The 24670-nt window shown below is 40.8% G+C and overlaps 1 protein-coding gene across 1 annotated transcript; it reads left to right on the forward strand.

The window, feature by feature from the left end:
- Positions 1-1739: 1739 nt before the first annotated feature.
- dyrk2 (dual-specificity tyrosine-(Y)-phosphorylation regulated kinase 2) lies at positions 1740-22239 on the forward strand. Its single transcript, XM_062443701.1, has 7 exons — positions 1740-1800; positions 10921-11024; positions 16658-17000; positions 17872-18035; positions 19623-20012; positions 20112-20202; positions 21003-22239. The coding sequence occupies exons 1-7, from the start codon at positions 1761-1763 to the stop codon at positions 21644-21646; spliced, it is 1776 nt and encodes a 591-aa protein (XP_062299685.1). The 5' UTR covers positions 1740-1760; the 3' UTR covers positions 21647-22239.
- Positions 22240-24670: the final 2431 nt, after the last annotated feature.

Here is a 24670-nt window from a genome sequence, read left to right on the forward strand (position 1 = left end):
TATGACCAAATGATCTAATGCCGAAGTGAAATGATGTTGATTGTACAATTTAAATTAAACTTTACTGTTAATTTACACCATGTAAAAAAAGTGGCAAGTCTATCTTCTAAAAACAACATGACATAATGGTGATTCTACAAAACAGCTGTATGTTTACGAGGTTGTTCTGCAAGTGTGTGTTACGTAAGCCTGCTCCGCTCTGTAATTTAACTAAAAGGTGTGAAACTTGAGACCACACACACACACACACACACACACACACACACACACACACATGAATGAACAAACATGAAGAGCAACACAGAGAACCTACAGCTGTCAGCTTTGGCTATGATGTAAACCTGCTGTTGGTCTCCAAGCAGCATGATAAACAATTGCACACTCTGTAATTGATAATGTCCTCATTTGGGTAACACAGGACACTGCTGCACCCTGAGCATCACTGGCAGGTTTACAACGCAGGAAAAAAAGGTCACCCTCCATAGTTTAAACGGGATAAATCATCCCCTGAACCTCCTTTTGGTGAGTATATTCGACTTAATCATCATTTTCATTCATTAGTAACACATGATTTATAGTGAGAAGCCTCTGTATTGTTGCAGTATAATATTCCTTTGAGGCTTATTCCCAACAATGGTTAACTACTAACAGCTTATAGACTACAAGCACGGTGTTATTCCTGAAGCATTTGTCTTATTCTGCTTTCTGCTGGGTCTCTTTCATCATATTTTATATAATGTCATTGCAGAATTCATTATTATCGAGCCTCTAAAGTCCCAAAAGGTGCTTTTTAAAATGTTATCTTGTGCACACAATGTAATTTACGATAAATGTGATGCCGTATTTAACATACAGCATGTTTATTTGTAATGCACACAGGCACCATATAATGGAGAGAGCTCAGCTAATCAAGTTTCCCCCCTTATAATGTAATACGGTGAAATTCTTGCTGGTCTTGCTCATAAAGAGAATCCATTCAGTAACAATTCACTAACTTTTACAACTGCAAGCTTTAATTATTCTCATTAATGACTTAATAAGTGCACCTGCAGACCCGATGACTTAATTAGAACATGTGATATATTAACTCTTTATAAATGACTTAAAATCATGTATAACTGCAGACCTACTGACTTATCATTGAGTGTGAAACATGTGGGCCTTCATTAATGATTCCTGATCATTTATTATGATGATTTATGAAGGTTCAGGGACAAACACAAAGCCTATTTAGTGTTAATGCAGTCTCAACATTTTGCAGGCTACTCAAAAAACACTCTTTATAATTAATAATTGTGATAAAACGAGACTTATGCTATAACAGATGTTTTAATTTACCCTAAAGAAACATTCAATATGCTTATTTTAACATTTTTCACTCACAAGAAGGTTTTGTAATAAGTTCATGGGTGTTGTAAATAGTTAATAATTACTTGATACTTACAGTTACTGATTAGCCATCAGGCCTGCACTTATTATTATTATTATAAATCATTAATAAAGGATCATTTGCTTCACACACGTGAATATAGTTAATGATCTTGTCTTTAGGAGATCTGTGCATTATAAATCTGTGATCCTGTTCCATAAATAAGCATTATAACCTGACTTCTATTAAGCCCCTCTCATCTTTTTAAAAAGGATTAACTTAGAAAAGAGGAGTAGGAAGAGGAGGAGTAGGAGGAGGAAGAGGAGGAGCTGTGCATGGAGGAAGAGGAGGCGTCCTGTCCGTCTGTGTCCAGAGGAGAGGAGCGGCCGCCATGTTAACCAAGAAGCCCGGAGCCTCGGTCCTCCCGACGGGTGAGCACAGCTTCTGTAGCCGGCCAGAGGGCGCCTGAGCCCGGCCAGTCTAACGTAGAGACACCGCTGACTTTCAGCCTCCGTTAAATCCGGTGTAAACGATAAACATGAAAGCAGCAGCAGGCGTCTTCTTCGCCTGTCTGTCAGGTTTATTTTTAGCAGTAAAGAAACAGCTTTCTCCCTCTGCTGCTGTTTACTGCTTATTTATTTCTAATTTTACTGTTTTTAAAGCCTGAAAAGCAACGCAGTAGATGTAAATGGCGACTTTTACGTATTTCTCTGCGCATTTTGGTGTGTGTGTGTGACTGTAGCTAGACGTGGTATTTGGTTGTGTTTTGTGTGTTTTTATGGTTGCTGGGTAATTTTTAGGCCTTCAACCTCGACAGACAGAAATAAAGCTTCAGTTCAGTTCAGTCAGAGGTCAGTTGCTTACACTTTGGTATTTTAACATCGGTAAAATGTCTTTTTTTCCTGCTGTCAGCACTAAAATAGACACATGGACTGTTAAAAAGGGTTATAATACATTAATATGCATGTTAAAGTGGCTGCTGTGGATTTGTGATAGCTTGCAACTATTGGGAGTGACTGTTTTGCAGTTTTATAAATGGTTAATGTCACTTTAAATACCATTAAATGACATTATTATTATTATTATCCTCTGCAAGCTTAGAAGGCTAATGTTGTTGTTCACTGAATTCTGTGATCAAATTCAAATGTAAATATTAATGTACAAGTGAAGTTGCGTTGGTTACAGACAGCTGACATGTAATTTAGTTAACAATATATCGGCATCTTTTGATTACAGAAGAAAAATCGCATTTATTTGTTGTATTTCGTACATTACGTGATTCTTACAGAGACGGGGAAGGGCAGTGGATCAAAAACATAACTAATTTGTGTTGTTGGTTAAGTAGTTTATACTTGGGGGGATATATTTAAACAATGTTGGTAACGGAAATAAAAATCGCAATAATTTTTTCGTATTTCATGGGACGTTGCGTGATTCTTACGGAGAGTTGCGTGATTCTTACGGAGACTAGGAGGGGCAGTGGATTAAACAAAAACAATAATTAGTGATGTCGGTTTAGTGATTTATACTTGGAGGAGATATTTGCACAACCTTAGTTACGGAAATAAAAATCGTACAAAATGTTCCTATTACATCGGACTTAACGTGATTCTTACTGAGAGTTGCGTGTTTCTTACGAAGTCCAGGAGATGCAGTGGATCCAAAAAAATGGCCAATTTGCGTTCTTGGTGTAGTAATTTATACTCTTGATTTAGTCATTCATGCTTAGAGGAGATATTTTGCTTATCTTTGTTTACAAAAGTAAAAATTGTAGTAATTTTTCCTATTCAGGGACGTAACATGGTTCTTATGGAGAGTTGCGTGATTCTTTCGGAGACGGGGAAGGACAGTAGATCAAAAACACTATGTAATTTTTGCTGTTGGTTTAGTAATTTATACTCTTGGTTTGGCAATTCATGCTCCGAGGAAATATTTCGTAAAACTTTGGTTACATAAGTAAAAACCGCATACATTTTTCTTATTATGTGGAACATCGCATGTTTCTTACGGAGAGTTGCGTGTTTCTTATGGAGTCCGAGAGGTGCAGTGGATTTTAAAAAAGAACACATTTGTGATCCAGGTTCAGTAATTTATAGATATTTGCAAATCTTTGATTACGGAAATAAAAATCTTAGTACGTTTTTTGATTATATGGGACGTTACGTGATTCTTACGGACACCGCAAAGGGCATTGGATCAAAATAATGACTAATTTGTGCTCTGGGTTTAGTAATTTATTGTCAGAGGAAATATTTTCACAACTTTGGCTACGGAAGTAAAAATCTTTTCTAATTCTTCCTATATGGGATGTTACGTAATTATTCTTGAGAGTTACGTGTTTCTTAAAGAGACCGTGAAGAAAATAACTAATTTGTGCTCTCTATTAATCTATTCTGCTTGTTCCCCTCATGTAAAGCGCACCAGATGCATTTAGTCTTCAAGAAGTTTTAAGAAAACAATGAAGAAGACATTTTCCCTTTTTAACTACAGTTACTGATCCAAGCTGGATCCAAGGTAGATCCAAGGTAGACAGGAAGTGCTCCACAACCATGGATGTATTAAGAGTTTGGATGAACTGGATGACAATTGCAGGAGCATGAAAGTGTTTCCGACAGTGTGTAAACATATCCTACAGGATTTTATAAAGGATCTCAGAGATAATGTTGTGTTAAAAGTATATCTACATATCTAAGTCCAAGATAAAATATAACGTTCTTATATCCTAGCGGTCCACAGTAAGGGTGTACGCTGAATCGGAAACTGGCAGTTAAACTGAGAGCACTAATAACTACATCGAACTACAAATAAGTTGATGTTTTTCTCCGTGTTAGCTGTACCGTAGCTCTAGTTACTATGTTGAATTAAAGGTTAATTTTGTTTTATAAAAGTTTGTTTATTTTCAGTGATGTTAGCAGAGGTGGTCTTTGTTTTACGCAAGGTGGCCGACCAACATTGTAAAACACTACACTACGTGAGATCTCATTTATTCTTAAAATAGTCAATATAAACAGGGCTACAGCTAACGATTATTCCCATTTTTTCTTGATAATCATTTAGCCTGTAAAACGATGTCTGCGCATGTCTTGTTTTGTTTGATATCCAGGTTAATCAGAAAAAAAGAAGCTAATCTAGCTAGAACCAGCAAATGTTTGCCTAAATAATGACTGAAACAATTAGTAAATTATCAAAATAGTTGACGATTAATTTGTTGGCCATCAAAAATCGAATAATCAATGCAGCTGTAAATATGAGTTGTCAGATTTCCAAACTTTCTAATTGGTTTGGTCGGGCTAAAGTAGTAACATAGCCTGACGGATAATTTAATTACAAGAAGGTTAACTGAAAGCATCATCATTAAGTACGCATGGCCACTACTCGCCCATTGCAAGAGCTTTGAATGTCAGTTTAAATACAGGCTATTATTAAAGGCCCTTCTAATAGCAGCAGGGCTACTTCCAGCCTACTGTTGGCCTGCTTAAGTATTAACGTTAGTGTAGCCTGGATACTGAATATCTTCATGTAAACAGGTAGCTCCAATGTTTGCACCACATTGTCAGCGTGTAGACCCACATGTAGTTACGTTAATGTAAACACAAGCAACTAGCCTGTTATGTAATGTCAATATGAATGTTTATCATCAGTTCGTCATGCTAGTTTTAGGGATATTTATAAAGTATTTCCTAAGGGCCGATAACATCTTGTTTGTCATTGTTTTGTAATAGCAGTATGCAGGAACCCCCATACAACTCACCGTCCGCTATTTCTATCTTGAATCCCTCTATTTACTGTATGTATTCATCATATTGGCGGTTTTATAACTAGTTTGTCATTGGTTTGTATTTGTAGAGCAAATTGTGTTTGTTGTTTTTTCCGCACAGTTTGTGTTGCTTCAGGCTGCCTTTTCAGTTGTGCTTCAGTTTGGATCCCAGTTTCATGCTATAAACCAGAAAGCGTCTATTATCGGTGTGTAATATATAGTCAATGAAACTCTTGACTTTGGAACAATGCAGTCCAATTTCAAATTTCAGAACAAATAATGTTTTTCCACTGATGATTTATAAGTGGATGTTTTTGGGGGTTTTTGTCTAGAAGAATTTGACCAACGTCCAACATTTTTGACTTTTGTCCAGCTGTGAGCAACCTCTTTATATATATGTCCAGTATGACATTCGCCACAAATTACAGTGATTTTTAAGGCCTCAGTGTGCTTCAAAGGAACTGGTTTATAGGATGTTTTGGTTCTCTTTGTAGTCTTGACGCAGTAAAATGGGGACAGTGCACATTTTTTGGACAGTTTCTTGATGCTGCATTTGGTTCCAATTCAAACCTTGCTCACGTTTTCATTTCTTTTTAATTTTCTTTTATCTCACATTATTGGAATTGGTTATATGTGGTTATATGATTTTATATTTGCTGTTTTTTGTGCAGCAGACTGTCTGTTTGAGAAATTTGCAAAAACTGTTGGATGCAACCTCTGACAACCTGCGATTGAAAAAGGCATTTCAGATGATGTTGGACTATTTGACAGGCACTCTGTTTGAGCCACACTGAGGCCTTTAAAATGAACCGGTATTGACCTTCTCATTATACTCAGTGTAGTTGTTCTTACAGTGTTAAGTCACTACAGTACAAAAATGTTGCTCGAATTAGTAGAGTATGCAGCTGGGATCCAAATAGACTCACCTACGATGACCCATGAGGGACAGAAGTAAAATGTCAGCCAGTAAAAAAGAAAAAGGGGAGGGGGGGCATTTTGTCTTTGCATCTGTAATTTCCAGGTGACTTTCTGACAGCTGGGTTTTTTTGTTTTTTGTTTTCTTTTTTTCCCCCCACAGCACCTCTGTTCGTTTGCAACCCTCCTGGTTGTCACGCCGCTGCGTGTGTACGGTCACGTTGCTGCAGATTTTCCCACTCGTCCTGTCGAGCAGCATGCCTAGCGTGCTCGCCGGCGCTCTGGCATTTCCAGCGCGGTGTCGAGTTCACATTCAGCACGCCGCTGTTCCACTCTGTTAGTATGCATGTATCAGGCTCGCAACGTGGAACACTGTATGTGCTCACAGTTATAGATCCCTGTTACATTATCAGTATGTACTGGAGAGTTAGAGTACAGTATTGTCACATACTGTAGAGCTGAAGGGCTGAGAAGCCAGCAACAAACTCCACAGACAATTTCAATTAGAGCCCAGTGAGGCTGATGTCACCGGTATTTTACCATATTAACTGTACAGTCATGTGGTATTGACTGGTAATTATAGCTGCAATGATTAGTCGATCGACAGAAGATTAATCAGCAACTATTGTAAACATGGAATAATTGTTTTTTCAGTCACAAAATGCCAAAATCCTCTGATTCCAGCTTCTTAAACGTGAATGTGTCCTGGTTTCTTTAGTTTTCTATGACAGTAAACTGAATATCTTTGGGTTGTGGACTGTCGGTCGGGACAAAACAACATTTTAGGGCTCAAAGTTTGACTTCCACTTTATGAACCAAGCAACTAATCAAGTGACAAAGGAATGGATAATGAAAGTAATAGTTAGTTGTAGGCGTGCTGGTATTCGTTTTTCTTATAAAAACAATAATTTTTCTAAGTATCCTTTTTAAATCTGCCAATTAAAAGTAATTAAAAAAAAATGTATTGCCAAAGTTGACTGCACTGCACTTTCCTCTTGCATATTTGCTAAGATGAACACTGACCACTGATCAATATCTTTGTGAATAGGCACTATTTTACGGTAATATGAGCGATGATGTTTTGGTGGAGCTCTAATTTGAATGGAGTTTGTTTTTGTTGGGAGTGTTTGATGTGCACTATTATATACTTAAATAAGTGAAAAGATTTGAGTGCATTGATAAAACTGCAACAGGATGTATTATGATATTGATTATTTGTCCCAGCCTCGACTCATTAGCAAGATCGAAGCGAAGATGCAGACTCATCAGTGTTGTTTGCATGTGCTGCTGTTAGTTTTAGTTTTGTACGAGTTTAACAGCACGTTGCAATGTGGATCTGTGCAGTTGTTAAATGTGGTTTGTGTCTCCGAGTCGTCCTCATTAGCAGGATTACTGTGAGCGTTCAGATTAGAGGCGGAGAGCTGCAGCGGAGACCATCTGTCTGCCTGAACCTGCCACACCGACACAGGAAGCTGCTGAGAGCCGGACAGCAGCACAGTCTTTGTCTCCTTGCAGGGGTTTCATATCAGTCTATTCTTCCGGTGGATAACTGGACAGTTGTTGACATGTTTCCAGCAGCTGCGATAATCAGAAAAATGTGCCAGTAATCTCCAAAACATGAGGCCTTGGTCCGGCTCATGTGCAGCTCTGGTCAAACTAGCGCCGCTTACAGGCAAGAAAAGTAACAGCAGATGTAGATGTGCTGATGTGCATTGTCTATAAGCAAAGAAAATATTCTCCTGATAGTGTTAGGAGGCAGCCGGAGACGCCAAAGAAGTGTAATTTGTGCATTTTATCAGTTTAGTTACTACAATGACAGTTTAGTGAACAAACACACAGATGTTATTACACAGATTTTTGTCAATTCTTCAATTAATTGTCTATTAAATGTCAGAAAATGGGGGGAAATGTCATTACAGTTTCCTGATAACTGAAGATGATGTTTTGAAGTTACTTATTTTGTCCAACCAACAGAATAAAAGACAAAAATCTTCACTGCTGTGTATGTCAAAGAAAGGCAGCAAATCTTAACAATGAACGTTTGACATTTGAGTTATATTTATGGCTTTCTGATAGATTAGTTGTTTCAGTTCTACCTGCACGGCTGGACTTTGATCAGGACAGAAGTTTTTATTGTCTTTATATACTCTCTTGCGGCAGATTACTCAACGGTTACAGCAATCAGACAACAGACAACAGCAGCATGTTCTGTGGCGAGCTGCGTTGTATAATGGCAGATACCCTGTATAAGCTGCTTTCACTGTTTACTGATGCAGTCACGCTGATAGTAAAGTAAAGATGACGTATGCGACTCAGAGACAGAGAGAAGCAGATGCAGTAACCTCTTATTTATTTAGGGAAGTTTGGCTGAGAGGAGGAAGCCTCTTCTGCAGGAACGCCCTGATCACATTAAGACTGTTCAGACTCTTTCACCTCTGGAAGCGGCCCAGTAAAACCACAGTGTGACCTGCTGCCACTGAGCAGCTCTGCTGGAGCAGTCGGGGTTAAGGGTCTTGCTCAAGGGCACCTCAGTGGTAGTAATGAGGGCAGGAAGGCCACCACTGCCCCCCATTAATTACAATCTGTCCGTTATTTTCTTGATTAATTGATTGGTTGTTTTGGTCTGTAAAACGTCTGAGCTGCTACAATTAGTTGATTTAGTTAATCACCAATTATTTTGACAATCAATTTATAGTTTTGAGTCAGTTTTTAAAATAAATGAAGTTCTCTGCAAGTTCTCTGTTTCCAGCTTTCCAGATTTGAGTGAATGAGCAAATATTTTCTGGTTTCTTTAGTTTTCTATGACAGTAAACTAAATGTGGAGAAGTTTTTCTCCCAGCTACAACACCAGTTCGGTTTTCTGGATTAAAGCGACTCTGGCCAGTTTTCATTCTGCTGTTTTTTCTTACGGGGGAAAGACAAGAAACCTCAGAAAACAAAAAAAGCCAAGTCGGTAACTGCTGTTGTAAGATAATGGTTTCCTGTGACCTCTGACCTCTAACCTGTCTTGTTGTTATGCTGCCGTTTTTAAAGAGGTGAAGCTGCAGAGAGACAAGCAGTGAACAGGTATAGAAAGGTACGCTTTGTATTAGGGATTATCAGGCTTTAATAAAACCTTTATCCTCCTTAGACTGAGTGAACCTGTGGAACCTACAAGCCTGCAGACCGGCTCCAGGTCACTGTAGTCAGTCTGGACCAGCCTTTTTTGTGGGTTTCCATCAGGGATAGTACCTGGTACCTGCTGCTTTTTTGGTACCTGCTCTGGCGAAGTTCCAAGCGAGCTGAGCCGATACAAAAATGTGACGTCAACAGACTGCCGGCCACTGATTGGTCAGAGAGTGTCGTCACTGGAAGAGTCATGACTGTGACATCCGACACAAGAATCAAACCCGGCAGTTTTTAAATACCGGCAACAGCGTTACAGCGAGTTGCTGCAGCGTCTCTGGCTCTCTTCTCTTGCTTTGTGTGTGACAAAAAGTACAAAGTACACCATCGCCTTAATGTCCTCCATTGTTTATGTGTTTGTGTCGCTTATAAAACGACGTCACAGCAGTTTTCGTGCAGCCGTGCTATGACGACCCCGCTCATGTTGTGGAAGTACTATGAAGTAATGAAAAACGACGTGCCTGGTACCATAGAGGTAGAGTCAAGTCGAGTAGTGCTAGAATTGTATAATGGAAAAGCCCCATTAGTCTGGTTCAAGACTGTTGTCAAAATGGTTGACAACAGAATAGTTAATAGTTGACAACTTATTGATGAATTGCTGCAGCTCTAATATTGTTGCACCGCTACTAACAAGGAGACATGAAATGATTGTTCTAGAGATTTGCTACAGTTGTTGTTTGTTTGTTTGTTTGTTTGTTTTTTTGACCCAACATGTGCGACCAACTCCGACTGAACCCTCCAGGTTCACCAGAAAATCTACTTTTTTTTGTTGGTGATTTTGTTGCGATCAGCGCCGGAGTAATTATCGGACTTTTTTTTTTGATCATATCCTGATAATAACTTGCTGATGAACTGAATTCATACCATTATGCACAACAACAACAACGAGCCTGACTAAAAGCGAAAGTAACATGGCTGTCGGCTCCATGGTGGAGGAAGTTTCAAAAAGGGTGCGGCTTCAGTAGCGTGGAAGTGGTTTGGTAACAAAAGATCAGATAATAGACCACAGTCATATGTTAGTGCGACAAAAAGCAACAACATCTTACTCTACCGCCTCGCGCAAAAGCAGACGGTTGACTACGAAACAACACTGAAATATCGTGATATTATTATTATCAGGCCATATCGCCCATCTGTAGACAAGACTATTAAAGTTTACTGTCTGTCATGATGTCACCTGCATTACTCTGTCTGATGTCTTTGTCCGGTCATTTCTAAACTCATCTAAACTAAAACTGATTGGCTTTCAGTCCACCAAAGTGTTGAAGGTTCCTCTTTTTTCACGAGCATGTTCCTGATATGTGGGTTACATAAGACGCTGTTTAGGTGGCTGCAGCGGTCGTGTCATGTTATATTTGGTATGTTAAAGAGAGGCATCGATACACGTTGTACTTTGAAAGGTCTATATTCTGCTGTCAGTATAACATCACTACTAAGTGTAGAGTTCAGACTTGGCAGCGTCAACGTGAGTCACTGCTCGGGTTTTTTTTAACATGTAGCGCCGATGTTTACATTTCTATTCCTGCTCTCGTTCAATAAACAAGATACAGCTCATAAACTGGAGGTGTTGGAAAGTGTATTTTTCTCTTTTTACAGAGGACAGAAGTTTCCTCCCCCGTGTTCAATCCGTCTCTGAAATGAAACGGATATTGATTTTTCTTTTTTGACTAAGAATTAAAGCTAAATCTGTTTTTTGTTTTTCTGTCTCTCTCAGGCAAAGTGGGCGAGCCGGTCTACTCTCCTGGTCACAGCGGCTCTCAGACGACATCACCCATCGCTCTACCTCCGCTACGCAACATCAACCACAACCCCCTGACGGTACCAGCATCTATTTTTACACTTTGCTTTAATTTATATACAACACGGGTCAATGCAGAGTTCTTTAAATTCATCATGTTCTTACAGTTGAAGGTTTAATAGTGCAACTCTAACTATTGAAGAAAATACTGACCATTGCACAAATGGAACAGATCATATTAGAGCAGCTATGATCAATATTTTGTACTGTTTCACCATTCCTTCCTTCACTCCTGAATCCTGCAGTTTTTAGTTTGCAGCTCCTCTAGAGCTTTATGGAGCTTTATAGTTGAGTTTCAGCTCATTGTTTAACTGTCCGGCTGCAACTTCCTCCCTCTTTCTCTCTTTCTTTCCTTCCTTCTTTCCTTCCTGCATCCCCCTTTCTTCCTTCCTTCCTTCTGTCCTTCCTCTTTTCCTTTCTCCCTCCTTCCTTCTTTCCTCCGTCCTTCCTTCCTCCCTCCTTTCCTTCCTTCTTCCTACCTGCCTTCCTTCTGTCCTTCCTTCCTCACTCCTTTTTTCCTTCCCTCCTCCTTCCTTCCTTTCCTTCCTCCCCTCCTCCCTCCCTCCTTCTCTCTTTCTTTCCTCCCCCCTACCTTCTTCCCTTCCTTCTTTCCTCTATCCTTCCTTCCTTCCTCCCTCCCTTCCTTCCTTCTTCCTCCCTTCCTTCCTTCTTCCTTGACTCGAGGACGACAGGAGGGTTAATTATTACTCAAACGTTACATTTTAAACTTTCGTGTCTGCTGAAATACGGTGTACGTTTGTTTTTTTTAAGCCATTTTCACAAGATGTGTTCACCTTGTAGAGTCTGAATAAAGACAACATGCACTTTAACAAAATCAACTTATATATTAAACATTGAAATATGAACTGGATTAGGCTTCAGCTCGCTTATCTTTTTTATTTTGTTGGCTTTCAGGTGGAAAGTCGAGTATCAGCTGATAAGCATCAGTAAACTCAATCAGTCTCCCTCTGAGCCACATGTGCTGTTTTATTTACCATAATAGGAAAATTGTGTTTGTTTGATTCTACTGATGACGCTAAACGTTTAATTTAATTCACTTTTACCATTGCTGGAGCAGCCCGACTATGTTTTGACCTGTTGGTGAATCAGTTCAGCTAATCGTCATGTGTTTGGATATAAAACATCAACACCGTATCAGAACCACACTGACTGTAGTAAGCTGCTGTTTGACCGGCAAGCTGCCGTTAGCGCGTTAGCCGACAGTTACCTGCCGTTAGCGTGTTAGCTGATCTGTGAAGCAATAAACCTGAGCAGCAGTTCTCTGGAAACGGTCAGCTGTAGCCACGCAGCTAATAATAGCCTGCTGCTTCAGGATGCTTTAAACAGCTGATTGGTTTATAGGCTGGCTTGAAGGACACACACACACACACAGAAGACTAATGGTATAAAGGAACTGACACCATCCTCTTGAGTGGTATCATTACTTTTTATTATATCACTACTACTGTTAGCATTAGCAGGGTTTGATGTAGCATATTATAGTAGATGCTTTAGTGACTCGTGATATTAACTTCCAGAGAAAAGGGGTTAGATGATCCATCAGCAGCATTAACAGCAGTGGGATTGTTAATAATTGATAGTGCCAGTTGGACTCAGTGCTACTTTTCTATATAAAATGTTAGAAAGTAGTAGTTTAAGAATCAAATCATCACATTTCAGAGGCTGCAACCACAAAATGTTTGGCACTCTTTACTTTTTGAATATGAAAAACGATTAGTAAAATAGTTGCTGTTGCAGCTCAAGTTACAGTAGAACTACTTTCAATGTGTTTTCAATGTCAAGACTTGGTTTTCTTTTTTCGGACATGTCATCAGGCTCCTATGAATCATTACTACAAAGTGAACATAGAGTATTATTATTGATTAATTGATGTCAAACAGAACGTTATCAATGAAGCGTCCATGCTGTTTGTTTATGTCACGTTCAAGTACTGTGCGGCATTTGTGTTTATGTATCTGAGGAACTGAAGGAGATTAGAAGAATTAGATAAAGAGCGTGAGACTCTTTTTGTGGAGCGAATAGTCCGTCAATTGATTGGCGATTGTCCGACAAAATAACAATAAATGTTTCATGTTAATAAATGTTTGACATAAAGAGTTGCTGAATTTCTCCAAACTGAACCAAACAATAATGGTGATTATTAGTAAAACTGGGTATCGTTTACAAGATTACGATACCAGCACAAATCCAAGTACCATTAAAGTGATATCGATACCTATTGAGTACTTCATTTGATACCATCATGTGACTAGAAGCATTAAAATGTATAAAATACCACCACAGACTGTAATGGAATCTAAGAAGGCTTGCATTGATTGGCTGTGAGCAAGTCAATACAAATAGTCATATTTTCTAGCCCTGAGTGCAAAAAGGATTGATTGTAGGGATCATTTGACGGGAGACGTTTCGATACTACTTGGTATTGATTTATTTCAGTTGATACCTTTTTAAAGGTATCGAGTTCTGATACTCAACCCTAATTATTAATGAAATTATTATAATTGGCAGCATCATGGAAAAACAAAAACACATATTTCAGTTGTTTGTGTGTGTGTGTGTGTGTGTCTATCTTTGTGAGGACCAGTTGGAGTTTAAGACATAGACTGTATATAAGAAATGGACGTAACATCCGTGACGTCACCCATTGGTTTGTGGACTGCTGCTCGGAGGCCAATAGTATCGGATCTGGGCAGCGCCATCTTGAAAATTTCAGGTGCATGCTGGGAAAAATAAAAACACGGATTCTACTTAAATGGGCATCAGGAGGAGCATGAGGCGCCCTCCTGAACCTGTGAACCAATCAACCTGTCAATCACGACGTAGCCACGCCCTAATGCATACCCTGCTTTATCGTCACATATAAAATCAGGGAGGCCAAAATGTCCCAAATGAACATCATACTGCATTGAAGAAGGCTTTAAACTAGCGATTGAGACCATAAACACATTTTGAAAACGTTTACTGAGGTTAGAAATCAAGTGAGAAGTTGGTGAATTCTCCATTGACTTGTATAGAGACGGAAGTCCTTTTGACACCAAAACGGTCGCCCCCTGGTGGCCTTTTGATAGAATGCAGTTTTAAGTTACTTCCGCGTTGGCATAATTTCAGAGGACCAGAACTCCCCGCCTGGTTTTAGATCTTAGTAGTGAGGATTTGTGACCTACCTTCAAAGTGCTGTTTGATGGTTCAGAATTGGTTTCAGAGGTGGGTTTGGGTTAGAGCTTGGCGATATATTGATATTATATGATATGATGATATCGTGATATGAGACTAGATATCATCTTTCGAGTTTGGATATCGTAATATCTCGATATGTCATCTTTTCCTGGTTTTAAATGCTGCATTACAGTAAAGTATGCTGTTCTGTTATTTACCTTTTACTGACTTTATCATTTTATCCACATTACTGGTGATTATTTATCAAAAATGTCTTAGTGTAAATATTTTGTGAAAGCATCGACAGTCATCTCTACAATATTGTTGTGATATCGATATCGAGGTATTTGATCTAAAATATCGTGATATTTGATTTTGTCCATATCGCCCAGCCCTAGTTAGGGTTCAGTCAGAGTTCAGGACTGAGGTTGAGATGTTTAGTTTAGTGCCGTTAAGGTTGTGTTGGGGGGCTGGGGACTGCATTATGTCAGTGAGGGTCCTCAGAAGTATAGAAGTACAAATGTGTGTGTGTGTGTCAAGGTGGTTTCAGGTAAGGGAGGAGTCAGCAGAGCCAAACAGTTCGCTCTCAGGTGGCACACATAGACACACACACACACACACACACACACAGTCAAGCTATAATGAGGGAGTGTGTGTGTTATTGTTTCACCTCTTGATTCACTTCCTTATTGTTACACCACAGGCGCTGGTCGGCTTACACACACACGCACTGGTGATGTCGACAAAATCAAATGTCACAATACTTTTGACAAAATACCTAAGTATCAATGTTGCCACGGCTTTGACGTCTCAAAATATTTACACAATGGGATTTTCGAGAGGCAAATAGTGGAACGGCTGGAACAGTGTGGTGAGTTCAGATCTATCGTCGTATCAATATAATGTAAATACATCGCTCAGCCCTCATTATTATTGTTATTAGGTCTTTGAACTGAGCCGTGTGTGTGTGTGTACGCTGAAACCAAATGCACCTCTGAAAGGACCCAGGTGTGCTGGTCACCACGGCAACAGGGAGTGACTCACAGAGCGAGAGACAGAGACAGAATGAGAAAAGAGAATGCGAGTGTGTCTGTTTATTTGTCCAAAGTACAAACACTAATTTGTGAGCATGAATTATCTTCCAGGAAACGTTTCTCTCTCTCTCTCTCTCTCTCTCTCTCTCTCTCTCTCTCTCTCTCTCTCTCTCTCTCTCTCTCTCTCTCTCTCTCTCTCTCTCTCTCTCTCTCTCTCTCTCTCTCTCTCTCTCTCTCTCTCTCTCTCTCTCTTGCATTCAAGGAAGTGTTTTTGTTTTTATACCAACAGATTAATATCTTTTTAGTAAGTTCATGTAAGTTGTTTGTCTTCTGGGTTTGGTTTTCAGACGCAGCTCGTAACCTCAGCTGACTCTCAAATCTCAGATGTTTGGACTTTGGGCTGCAGCTGACAATTATTTTAATTATCAGTTAATCTGTTTGTTGTTTTTACTCAGTGAGGCACTTAATCATTTTGTCTATAATTCTAAAGTCTAAAAATAGTCTTCTGCACAGTCAGCACTTATGAATAAACCTCTCCTACTCTTATTTTTTGTCTATAGTTAGTCTGAAAATGGTCTGTTTTTTAAAAGTGTCAGCTCAAGTGCAAGAAGTCACAACAACTGAAATGTCCGACAGAACCTGAACGCATTTGCACAATAACATTTTAATCTATCCATTAGTTTTAGATAGTTGTGCAGCATGTGCTGAGAAGATGTTTTATAGTTGGCTCAACACTGCAGATTTAAAAAAAAATCGAATCATATTTTCTAGTTACTAGCTACTCTACAGTATTTCCACGTAACCCCTGGCAACTGGAAAAGGCAGTCGCTGGTTTAACCCTTAAAAGCAACTGAATTGTTGGTTGACCTTTACTGAAAGCAGCTGAATTGTGAAAGTGGAAGAGATGAAAACCACTCAGACGGTCCTTCGAGTACATTCTTAGTCAGCTTAAAAGATAATCAATAACAAATAATACATGCCTTTAAAATATTTAAAAGAGTAAAAGTGAAGGAAATGGAGTGAATGCAGGGCTGGGCGATTAATTGAACTTTTAACCTCGATTACGATTAATAAACGATTATCTCCTCCCTCAGTTTCTTTAGTTTTGTATGTTACACTGCTGCCCTCACACATGAGGATCTTTAGGGAGGTAAAATAATGATGTTTTAAGGTGTGACGCTGTGGTTAATGTCTAGTTTACTTGATCAGAACTATGTAAAGATCATGGTTTGGGTTAAAATGATCACTGGAGACAAGTTTTCAAATTCCTTAAAGATATGCAACCTTTGCTGTCATGGCAACAGTGAACACCACCATTAAATGAAATGAGCAAGATTAAGTCGATTAGAGTTTCTAAATGTCAGTTTCTATTAATTGCCCAGCACTAAGTGAATGTTATCTGTAGCTTCTCTGTTCTGACATCTCGGTGTGTTTCTCTTCAGGGAGGCTCTAAAGCCGCCATGTCGGACGCTGTGCAGCTGTCGTCGCAGTCGCAGGTCCACGTCACCCAGCTATACGAGGAGAACACCAACAAGCGTCCGGTCCTGACCTCCCAACCCAACGGCCTGGCTCCGCTCAGCTCCACCCGGCCGGGCCTGCCCCTGCCGGACCGCCAGACCTCGGCCTCGGAGCCCTCCCATCACCTCCGCCAGGGCAGCGCCGCCTCCACCAAGTCTGCGGACACTAAGCCAAAGCCCGCCGCCCTGACGCCGGACCAGTCCATGAAGCAGTTCATGGCCAAAATGTCGTCGTTCGAACACCACGAGGTTTTCAACTATCCTGAAGGTGAGCGGGTTTGATATTGATTAATGCTGATAATGACAAACCAATCATCTACAACTGAAAAAACTGATTAAGTCATGGATTAGAAGATCAACCAGGCGGGGAGCTCCGGTCCTCTGAAATGAGGCCAACACGGAAGTAACTTAAAACTGCATTCTATCAAAATGCCACCAGGGGGCGACCGTTTTGGTGTCAAAAGGACTTCCGTCTCTATACAAGTCAATGGAGAATTCACCAACTTCACACTTGATTTCTAACCTCAATAAATGTTTTCGAAATGTGTTTATGGTCTCAATCGCTAGTTTAAAGCCTTCTTCAATGCAGTATGATGTTCATTTGGGACATTTTGGCCTCCCTGATTTTATATGTGACGATAAAGCAGGGTATGCATTAGGGCGTGGCTACGTCGTGATTGACAGGTTGATTGGTTCACAGGTTCAGGAGGGTGCCTCATGCTCCTCCTGATGCCCATATAAGTAGAATCCCTGTTTTTATTTTTTCCGGCATGCACCTGAAATTTTCAAGATGGCGCTGCTCAGATCCGATACTATTTGTCTCCGAGCAGCAGTCCACAAACCAATGGGTGACATCCCGGATGTTACGTCCATTTCTTATATACAGTCTATGGTCCAGACCCAGGGGACATGATGGAAGAAATGATGTTATATTCTTTTCTATATTTTTTTAGAAAAAATTGAATAATTAAGATAAGTTCATCAGAAATGTGCTGCTTTCCTACAATTATCTGCAGTCATTGAAGTTCAATCCATAAAATGAGCCAAGATAAAATACACATAAAGCAGATTTTAATGATTTCTATTGAGAATGAATGATAATCGATTAATCTTACCTTCTTTCTTCATCCTCCCTTCAGTGTATTTTGTTGGTCCGAATGCCAAGAAGAGATCAGGAGTCATGGGCGGAGCCAACAACAGCGGCTACGACGATGATCAGGGATCCTACATCCACGTCCCACATGACCACATCGCCTACCGCTACGAAGTCCTGAAAGTCATCGGCAAGGGCAGCTTTGGACAGGTGCAACTATTTTAATACACTACTTAATACTGCTGCTGATTTACCAATAATAAAAAGGGCAAGTTGGTATATAAAATTGTCAATTGGACCACATTAAATACATTACACAGTTTAATTAAAAGGTAGATCTTTAGTTTGGATGCGAAAGTAGTAATTTTTGTCAATTTGGCAGCTTCACCATCTTTAGTTTAGACTCAGGAGATCTGATAAGGTATCTATACGTAAATCCTACAGTGGTTTTATGGAAGAGGGATGGTGTTTTAAAGCTGATGAGGTAGCTAGTGTGGCGATCTGAGAACTGGAGTTACATGCTGAGGGTTTTGGTCCTTCCAGCAGAGAGTCCAGCCTGCAGGAGTTAAAAGCCTCTACAAGTTTCTCTCTATGTTGCCTTGACGTCAATTATCTGATCCTTGTGACACTCTTAAAGTGATTGAAGTCTGATTTTGTTACTGATTTGTTGTGACCGCTGAGGTCTGGATCAAGGACAATACCAACATTTATAGCTTGATTTTGACTCTTTAAGAACTGCCACCACTGATCCTGCCTGTCTTTATTTTTGTTTCATAATCGTTAACATCGCCTCATGATCTGAACACAGACGTCAGCTCACCTACAGACAAAAGAAGAAGCTTTTTTTTTTGATTTAATGTGTCTTTCTGTCCATCGTAACATTTTGTGACAGGTGATTTTTCCTGCATGTTGTGCAGCAGTGCAGTGAAGGCGTCAGGAATTTATTTTTAGAGTGTTTTTTTTTTTCACACGGTTTCAGCAAAACAATTTAAATGAGCCCTCAGAAACTCCCACAGGTTAAACTGAAGGAGCGAAACCCTTAAAGGGCTGAAAAAACAGTGTAAACAGACTTGAAGAAACTCACTCACCCTGCAGAATTAGACTACTAACAACCCATAATGTGACGCACACTGTAGGTGTCTCTCATCTTAAACCAAGTGTACTGTGCTACAGGACACGACTCACGTGTTTTTTAAAAATCCTCTTGATCTGATAAATGACAGATAATCAGAGTAGGGTCGCACATCACAGGATTTTTGCTGGACGTTAATGTTAAATGTTTTAACTCACCAGGTAGAAGAGGCTGAAGAGAATCCGCAGTCTTGTCCCTCCTCTTGCTCTTTTCCTCCCTGTCATGATACAGATCTGTGGAGACATTAAAAAGGCTCCATCAACTTTACACCTGCTGGCTGCTCCACCATCTTCCAGCCATTGATGTTTATTGTTGTACACTCAGTCGTTGAACTCCCACAGATTCCCAACAAAATCTAAACATTATGAAATGATCCTGTCGTCACGGACGACTTCCAGACTGAACCGGGACAGAAAATAATTACATCATCGAGCATCTCACACTACAGGACTGTGCTATCCAACTGACTCTGGATGTTTTTCAAGATTATAAAGTGACTGGAAAATGAAAAAGTCTGGGTTTTGTCTGGTACTTGAAATCAGGGCAAAAGTCCTGTAGTGTGCATTTGGGTTTATGAACATGTAGCAGTCCCACTTTTCAAATGTAATTTAGAGAATCAAATATGGGCCAATTAATCAGAGCATTGTTTATTCCTCTCCCTGCAGGTGGTGAAGGCCTTCGACCACAGATCGCAGACCCACGTGGCTCTGAAGATGGTCCGCAACGAGAAGCGTTTCCACCGGCAGGCGGCGGAGGAGATCCGCATCCTGGAGCACCTGAGGAAACAGGACAAAGACTCGAGCATGAACGTCATCCACATGCTGGAGAACTTCACCTTCCGAAACCACATCTGCATGACGTTCGAGCTGCTCAGCATGAACCTGTACGAGCTCATCAAGAAGAACAAGTTCCAGGGCTTCAGCCTCCCGCTGGTCAGGAAGTTCGCCCACTCCATCCTGCAGTGTCTGGACTCGCTGCACAAGAACCGCATCATCCACTGCGACCTCAAGCCCGAGAACATTTTACTGAAGCAGCAGGGACGCAGCGGCATCAAGGTATCAACGGCATCTCAGTGTGTGTGCTGAAACATCTTCTAAGAAAAAGAAAAGAGGCGTGTTACTTCATGTATAAAACGTCTTGCTTTCTGTCTCCAGGTCATAGATTTTGGTTCCAGCTGTTATGAACATCAGAGAGTTTACACCTACATCCAGTCCAGGTTCTACAGAGCGCCGGAAGTCATTCTAGGTAAGAAAACTAAAGTTTGGTTTGAACATTGTAGACTTAATACTTATATATGATAATCACAGCAAACATAGACAACTTTAAGCTTTTGAAATCTTTCCTGTTGGTGAGTTGAAGGATGCATCAGAAGCACAGATTGAAGGGTCCATTGCTAAACTTCAACTGTTTTAACCCTCCTGTTGTCCTCGAGTCAAAGAAGGAAGGAAGGGAGGGAGGAAGGGAGGAAGGGCGGAAGATGGAAGGAGAGGAGGGAGGAAGGAAGGAAAGGAGGAAGATGGAAGGAGAGGAGGGAGGAAGGAAGGAAAGGAGGGAGGAAATGAAGGGAAGAAGAAGGAAGGAAGGGAGGAAGGATAGAAGGGAGGAACAAGGGAGGAAAGGAGGAAGGAAGGGAGGAAGAAGGAAGGAAGGGAAAGAAGGAAAGGAAGGAATGAAGGTAGGAGGGAAGGATGAAAGAAGGAGTGAGGGAGGGAGAAAGGAAAAGAGGAAAGGAGGAAGGAAGGACAGAGGAAAGAAGGAAGGAAGGACAGAGGAAAGAAGGAAGAGAGGAAAGAGGGAAGGAAAGAAGGAACAGTCAAAACAGATCGGGTTAATTTGACCCGGCCGGACGACACGAAGGTTAATGTAAAAACAACCACATTCACATTATGCTTCATTGGCTTCAGATTATTAATCAACGAGTCGATGGCTGAAGATTATTTGGCAATAGTTTTGGACTTTGCTGTGATATTACTTTAAATTATTTATTGTCTTGTTTTCGTGGTTTTTCTGGATGTTGACTAGTCGGTCTCTGCTCTGTCCTCCAGGCTCACGGTACGGGATGCCTATCGACATGTGGTCTCTGGGTTGCATCCTGGCCGAGCTCCTGACTGGCTACCCGCTGCTGCCGGGCGAAGATGAAGCAGATCAGCTGGCCTGCATCATCGAGCTGGTGGGCATGCCCAGTCAGAAGCTCCTCGACGCCTCCAAGCGAGCAAAGAACTTTGTGTCGTCCAAAGGTTACCCGCGGTACTGCACTGTTACGACGCTGCCCGACGGCACCACCGTGCTGAACGGCGGGCGGTCGCGGCGGGGGAAGGTACGCGGCCCGCCGGGCAGCAAGGACTGGAGCGCGGCGCTGAAGGGCTGCGACGACCCGCTGTTCCTGGATTTCCTAAAACAGTGTCTGGAGTGGGACCCGGCGCTCAGGATGACGCCCAGCCAGGCGCTGCGCCACTCGTGGTTGAGGAGGCGACTCCCGAAACCACCGGCGGGAACCACCACGGGGGAGAAGACCTCCTCGTCCAAACGGGGAACCACAGACGGCGGCATCACTTCCATCTCCAAACTAACCGCCACCTCTGCAACCACAACGTCCTCCTCCTCCAAAACCAGGACTAACTTGGCAGCGATTACCGACGCCAACGGAAACATCCAGCCTAGGACGGTTCTGCCAAAGCTGGTCAGCTGAGAGTGAATGCACCCCGCTCGCTGTGGTGGGAAATGAAACGTGAGCTTAAAACCAGCTTGGACCTGAATAAAACTGGTGTGTCCAGTTTTGAAGAGCGTTTTGTTTTGGGTTTTTTTTTTTTTTTTAAAGCTGGTTTTCACAGCGTTGGGGTGCGTTCAGGACAAATGCAGCCATGGAAACGTGGCGTCGGGTAGTATATAATATGCAGAACGGGCCAGGCGGGGGATGTGTTCATGTAGGTGAGCTGAAGGAAATCTGATGATGATGATGATAAACTGTGGTGTATTCAGACTCCTCAAAAAAACCTCAGTCCGGTCTGAAAACAGCAGCAGTTGTTTCATAATGTGAGCAGCGACCACATTAACACTTTAAACAGACTGTTGAGCTGCTCAGACAATCAAAAAAACAACACAACCGCACCGCTCTGTAGCTGCAAAACACATCTAACACATCTTAAATCAGAAATACATGGTGCTGACGGAGGGAACAAGGCTGGGGTTCGTTTGTTTTTTTAATGTTTTAAACACATAATTTATATAAATGAGCTAAAAAGTTGATCGATTAGACACCAAAAAAATCATTTTCACACATGAACTCCAGACAGTCGCCCCTTTTCACACATGTAGCACAAAGCAGGAGCGTTGTTTTAAAGCTTTGGGCTCAATCTGACATTACACAGACTTTGTTCTGATGTAGCTGGCTGGTTAAAGTCTGTTAGCTGGCTGGTTAAAGTTCGTTAGCTGGCTGGTTAAAGTCCGTTAGCTGGCTGGTTAAAGTCCGTTAGCTGGCTGGTTAAAGTCCGTTTTAATGTTGCGTTCAACTGGTTCGGATATTTGCTTTCTATCCAAAACAAAGCTCCTCCGAGTAATTTCCAGGTTGCGGTGCGTGTGTGAAAGGGGCTTTTTAAAGTATTACAAAGTTATATCTATAGTCGGATATATCTTTATAATTCTAAAAGTTATGATTTTCATATTACAGCAAAGATTAGCCTGCTAGTCTTTGTCAGTTTGGGGAACGTTGGCGGTCACTTGTCATTATTTTTTGACCCCAAATTGAAAAAAAAACACACTAAAAAAGAAGAAAAAAACCAAATCCAGCTTCCCCTTACTGAAGCATCTACCTGTTAGCTCTGTGCCTGAGCTTTGGCTAACTGTTAGCACTGGTTAGTTGTTACACAGCTATCTGTTTGTGCGTAGCTGTCGTGTTGCTACCTGTTTACCTTTTAACTGGCTAGCAGTTAGCCTAGCAAACTTTTAAATAATAAGTCAGCTAGCTATAGCTGGCTCACTGTTTCTTGCCTTTTTTGGCAGTCTGGTGGCTAGCCTTAGCCTTTTTTTAGCCATAGCCTGTTAGCTCTCCACTGCCCGGCCTTATGAAGCACAGACAGAATGATTTCATGCAACTTCTCAGATGTTTTTAAAGTGTTTTCAGAAGGTAAGCAGAACAAAAGATATAAAAAGAGAAAGGTGAAGAAAGAAATAAAAACAACAGGAAGGGAAGTATGTTTGGGTTAAATGTAACTAGCACCATTTATCTCCCTGTTTAATGACTCAGATGGGATTATTAAGGACATAAAATGGCTGCAGAGGGAGTAGTGAAGAGGGAGAGGAAGGTGGACTGAAAGGGGGGAGAAGTTATAAATATTGTTCAAAGGGCTCTGATATTTTAAAAAAAGAAACCTCAGTACTTTCTGTCTGAAAAGAGGGAAAAAAAGTGGCTGCCGACTGAAAATTAGAGCATTAAATTAGCAAAATCAGATGTGCATATACTGTATTTTCTCTAATAGTGGCCAGTATTCAATTAAAAGCTGGGTCTCTGATAATTACAGTAACATTGGCCACATTTCAAACACTTTGATTTAGTAATTTCAAAAAATATACATGCAGTGGAGGAGACTAATATAAGCTAAAGCGTTCAGGGTGGAAGTCAAGCCTGTTTCCAATAGAGGCCTGGGCCACTATTAGAGAAAATACGGTATATATATATATATATATATATATATATATATATATATAAGTTATATTTGGACAGTCAACATGAAAAGATAAGATGGGGAAAGTTTCCTGGATAAAAAAAAATAAAAAATCTGAATTGTAGCCGCATTTTAAGAAAAGCCATTTTAAATAATTCCTTTTATCAACTTATTCCATTTTTACCATCGTAGAACAAATTCCAGGCTTTAACCTTCCTGTCGTCCTCACGGGTCAAATTGACCCCGTCTGTTTTGACTGTTCCTTCCTTCCTCCCTTCCTTCCTCCCTTCTTCTTTCCTCCCTTCCTTCCTCCCTTCCTTCTGTCCTCCCTCCTTCTCTGTTTCTTTCCTCCCCCCTACCTTTCTCCCTTCCTTCTTTCCCTCTGTCCTTCTTTCCTTCCTTCCTACCTTCCTTCTTTCCCTTCCTACCTCCTTCCTTTCCTTCCTTCCTCCCTCCCTCCTACCTTCCTTCCTTCATTCCTCTGTCCTTCCTTTCCTTCCTCCCTTACTTCTTTCCTTTTCTCCCTTCCTCCTTTCCTTCCTTCCTATCCTCCTTCCTTCCTTCTTCCTCCCTTCCTCCCTCCCTTCCTTCCTTCCTCCCTTCCTTACTTGACTTGAGGACAACAGGAGGGTTAAGGAGGGCAAAAAAAGGTCTAAACCACCACATGACACTAAAATATCTCCTATAAAGTCAAAGCATAGAGTCGTATTTGTTAAATTCGGAGAAAAGAGGCGACATAGCATCGAGAGCTGAATGTCTCTTCCTCCCGGCTGTGACTCTTTACATCCTCGATTAAAGAGAGAAGAGTCTGTGTGTGTGTGGAGAGTAATAAAAATACCTTTTTTAATAATCAGATACAGAACAGCGATAGCCTGAAGGTAACCAGTACAGAGAAATGTGTCATATTTCACTACAAACTGTAACTGTGTGTTACTGGGAGCTCAGTCTGGAGGGATCAGCAACATATATAAATATATATAAATAGAAATATCACAGTTCAAACGCCTCATGAAGACTTGAAGAGAAGATTTAGACTAGTAACTATAAATGTC

Source organism: Scomber scombrus, chromosome 22 (assembly GCF_963691925.1).
Source record: "Scomber scombrus chromosome 22, fScoSco1.1, whole genome shotgun sequence".
NCBI classification, from domain to species: Eukaryota; Metazoa; Chordata; class Actinopteri; order Scombriformes; family Scombridae; genus Scomber; species Scomber scombrus.

What these genes read in the sequence shown, in the direction of transcription:
- dyrk2 (XM_062443701.1), top strand. Translation starts at nt 1,761, where the DNA reads ATGTTAACCAAGAAGCCCGGAGCCTCGGTCCTCCCGACGG. An exon ending in AGCCTCGGTCCTCCCGACGG is followed by an intron (nt 1,801 to 10,920) that starts GTGAGCACAGCT and finishes TGTCTCTCTCAG; the next exon opens with GCAAAGTGGGCGAGCCGGTC. An exon ending in GGTTTTCAACTATCCTGAAG is followed by an intron (nt 17,001 to 17,871) that starts GTGAGCGGGTTT and finishes TCCTCCCTTCAG; the next exon opens with TGTATTTTGTTGGTCCGAAT.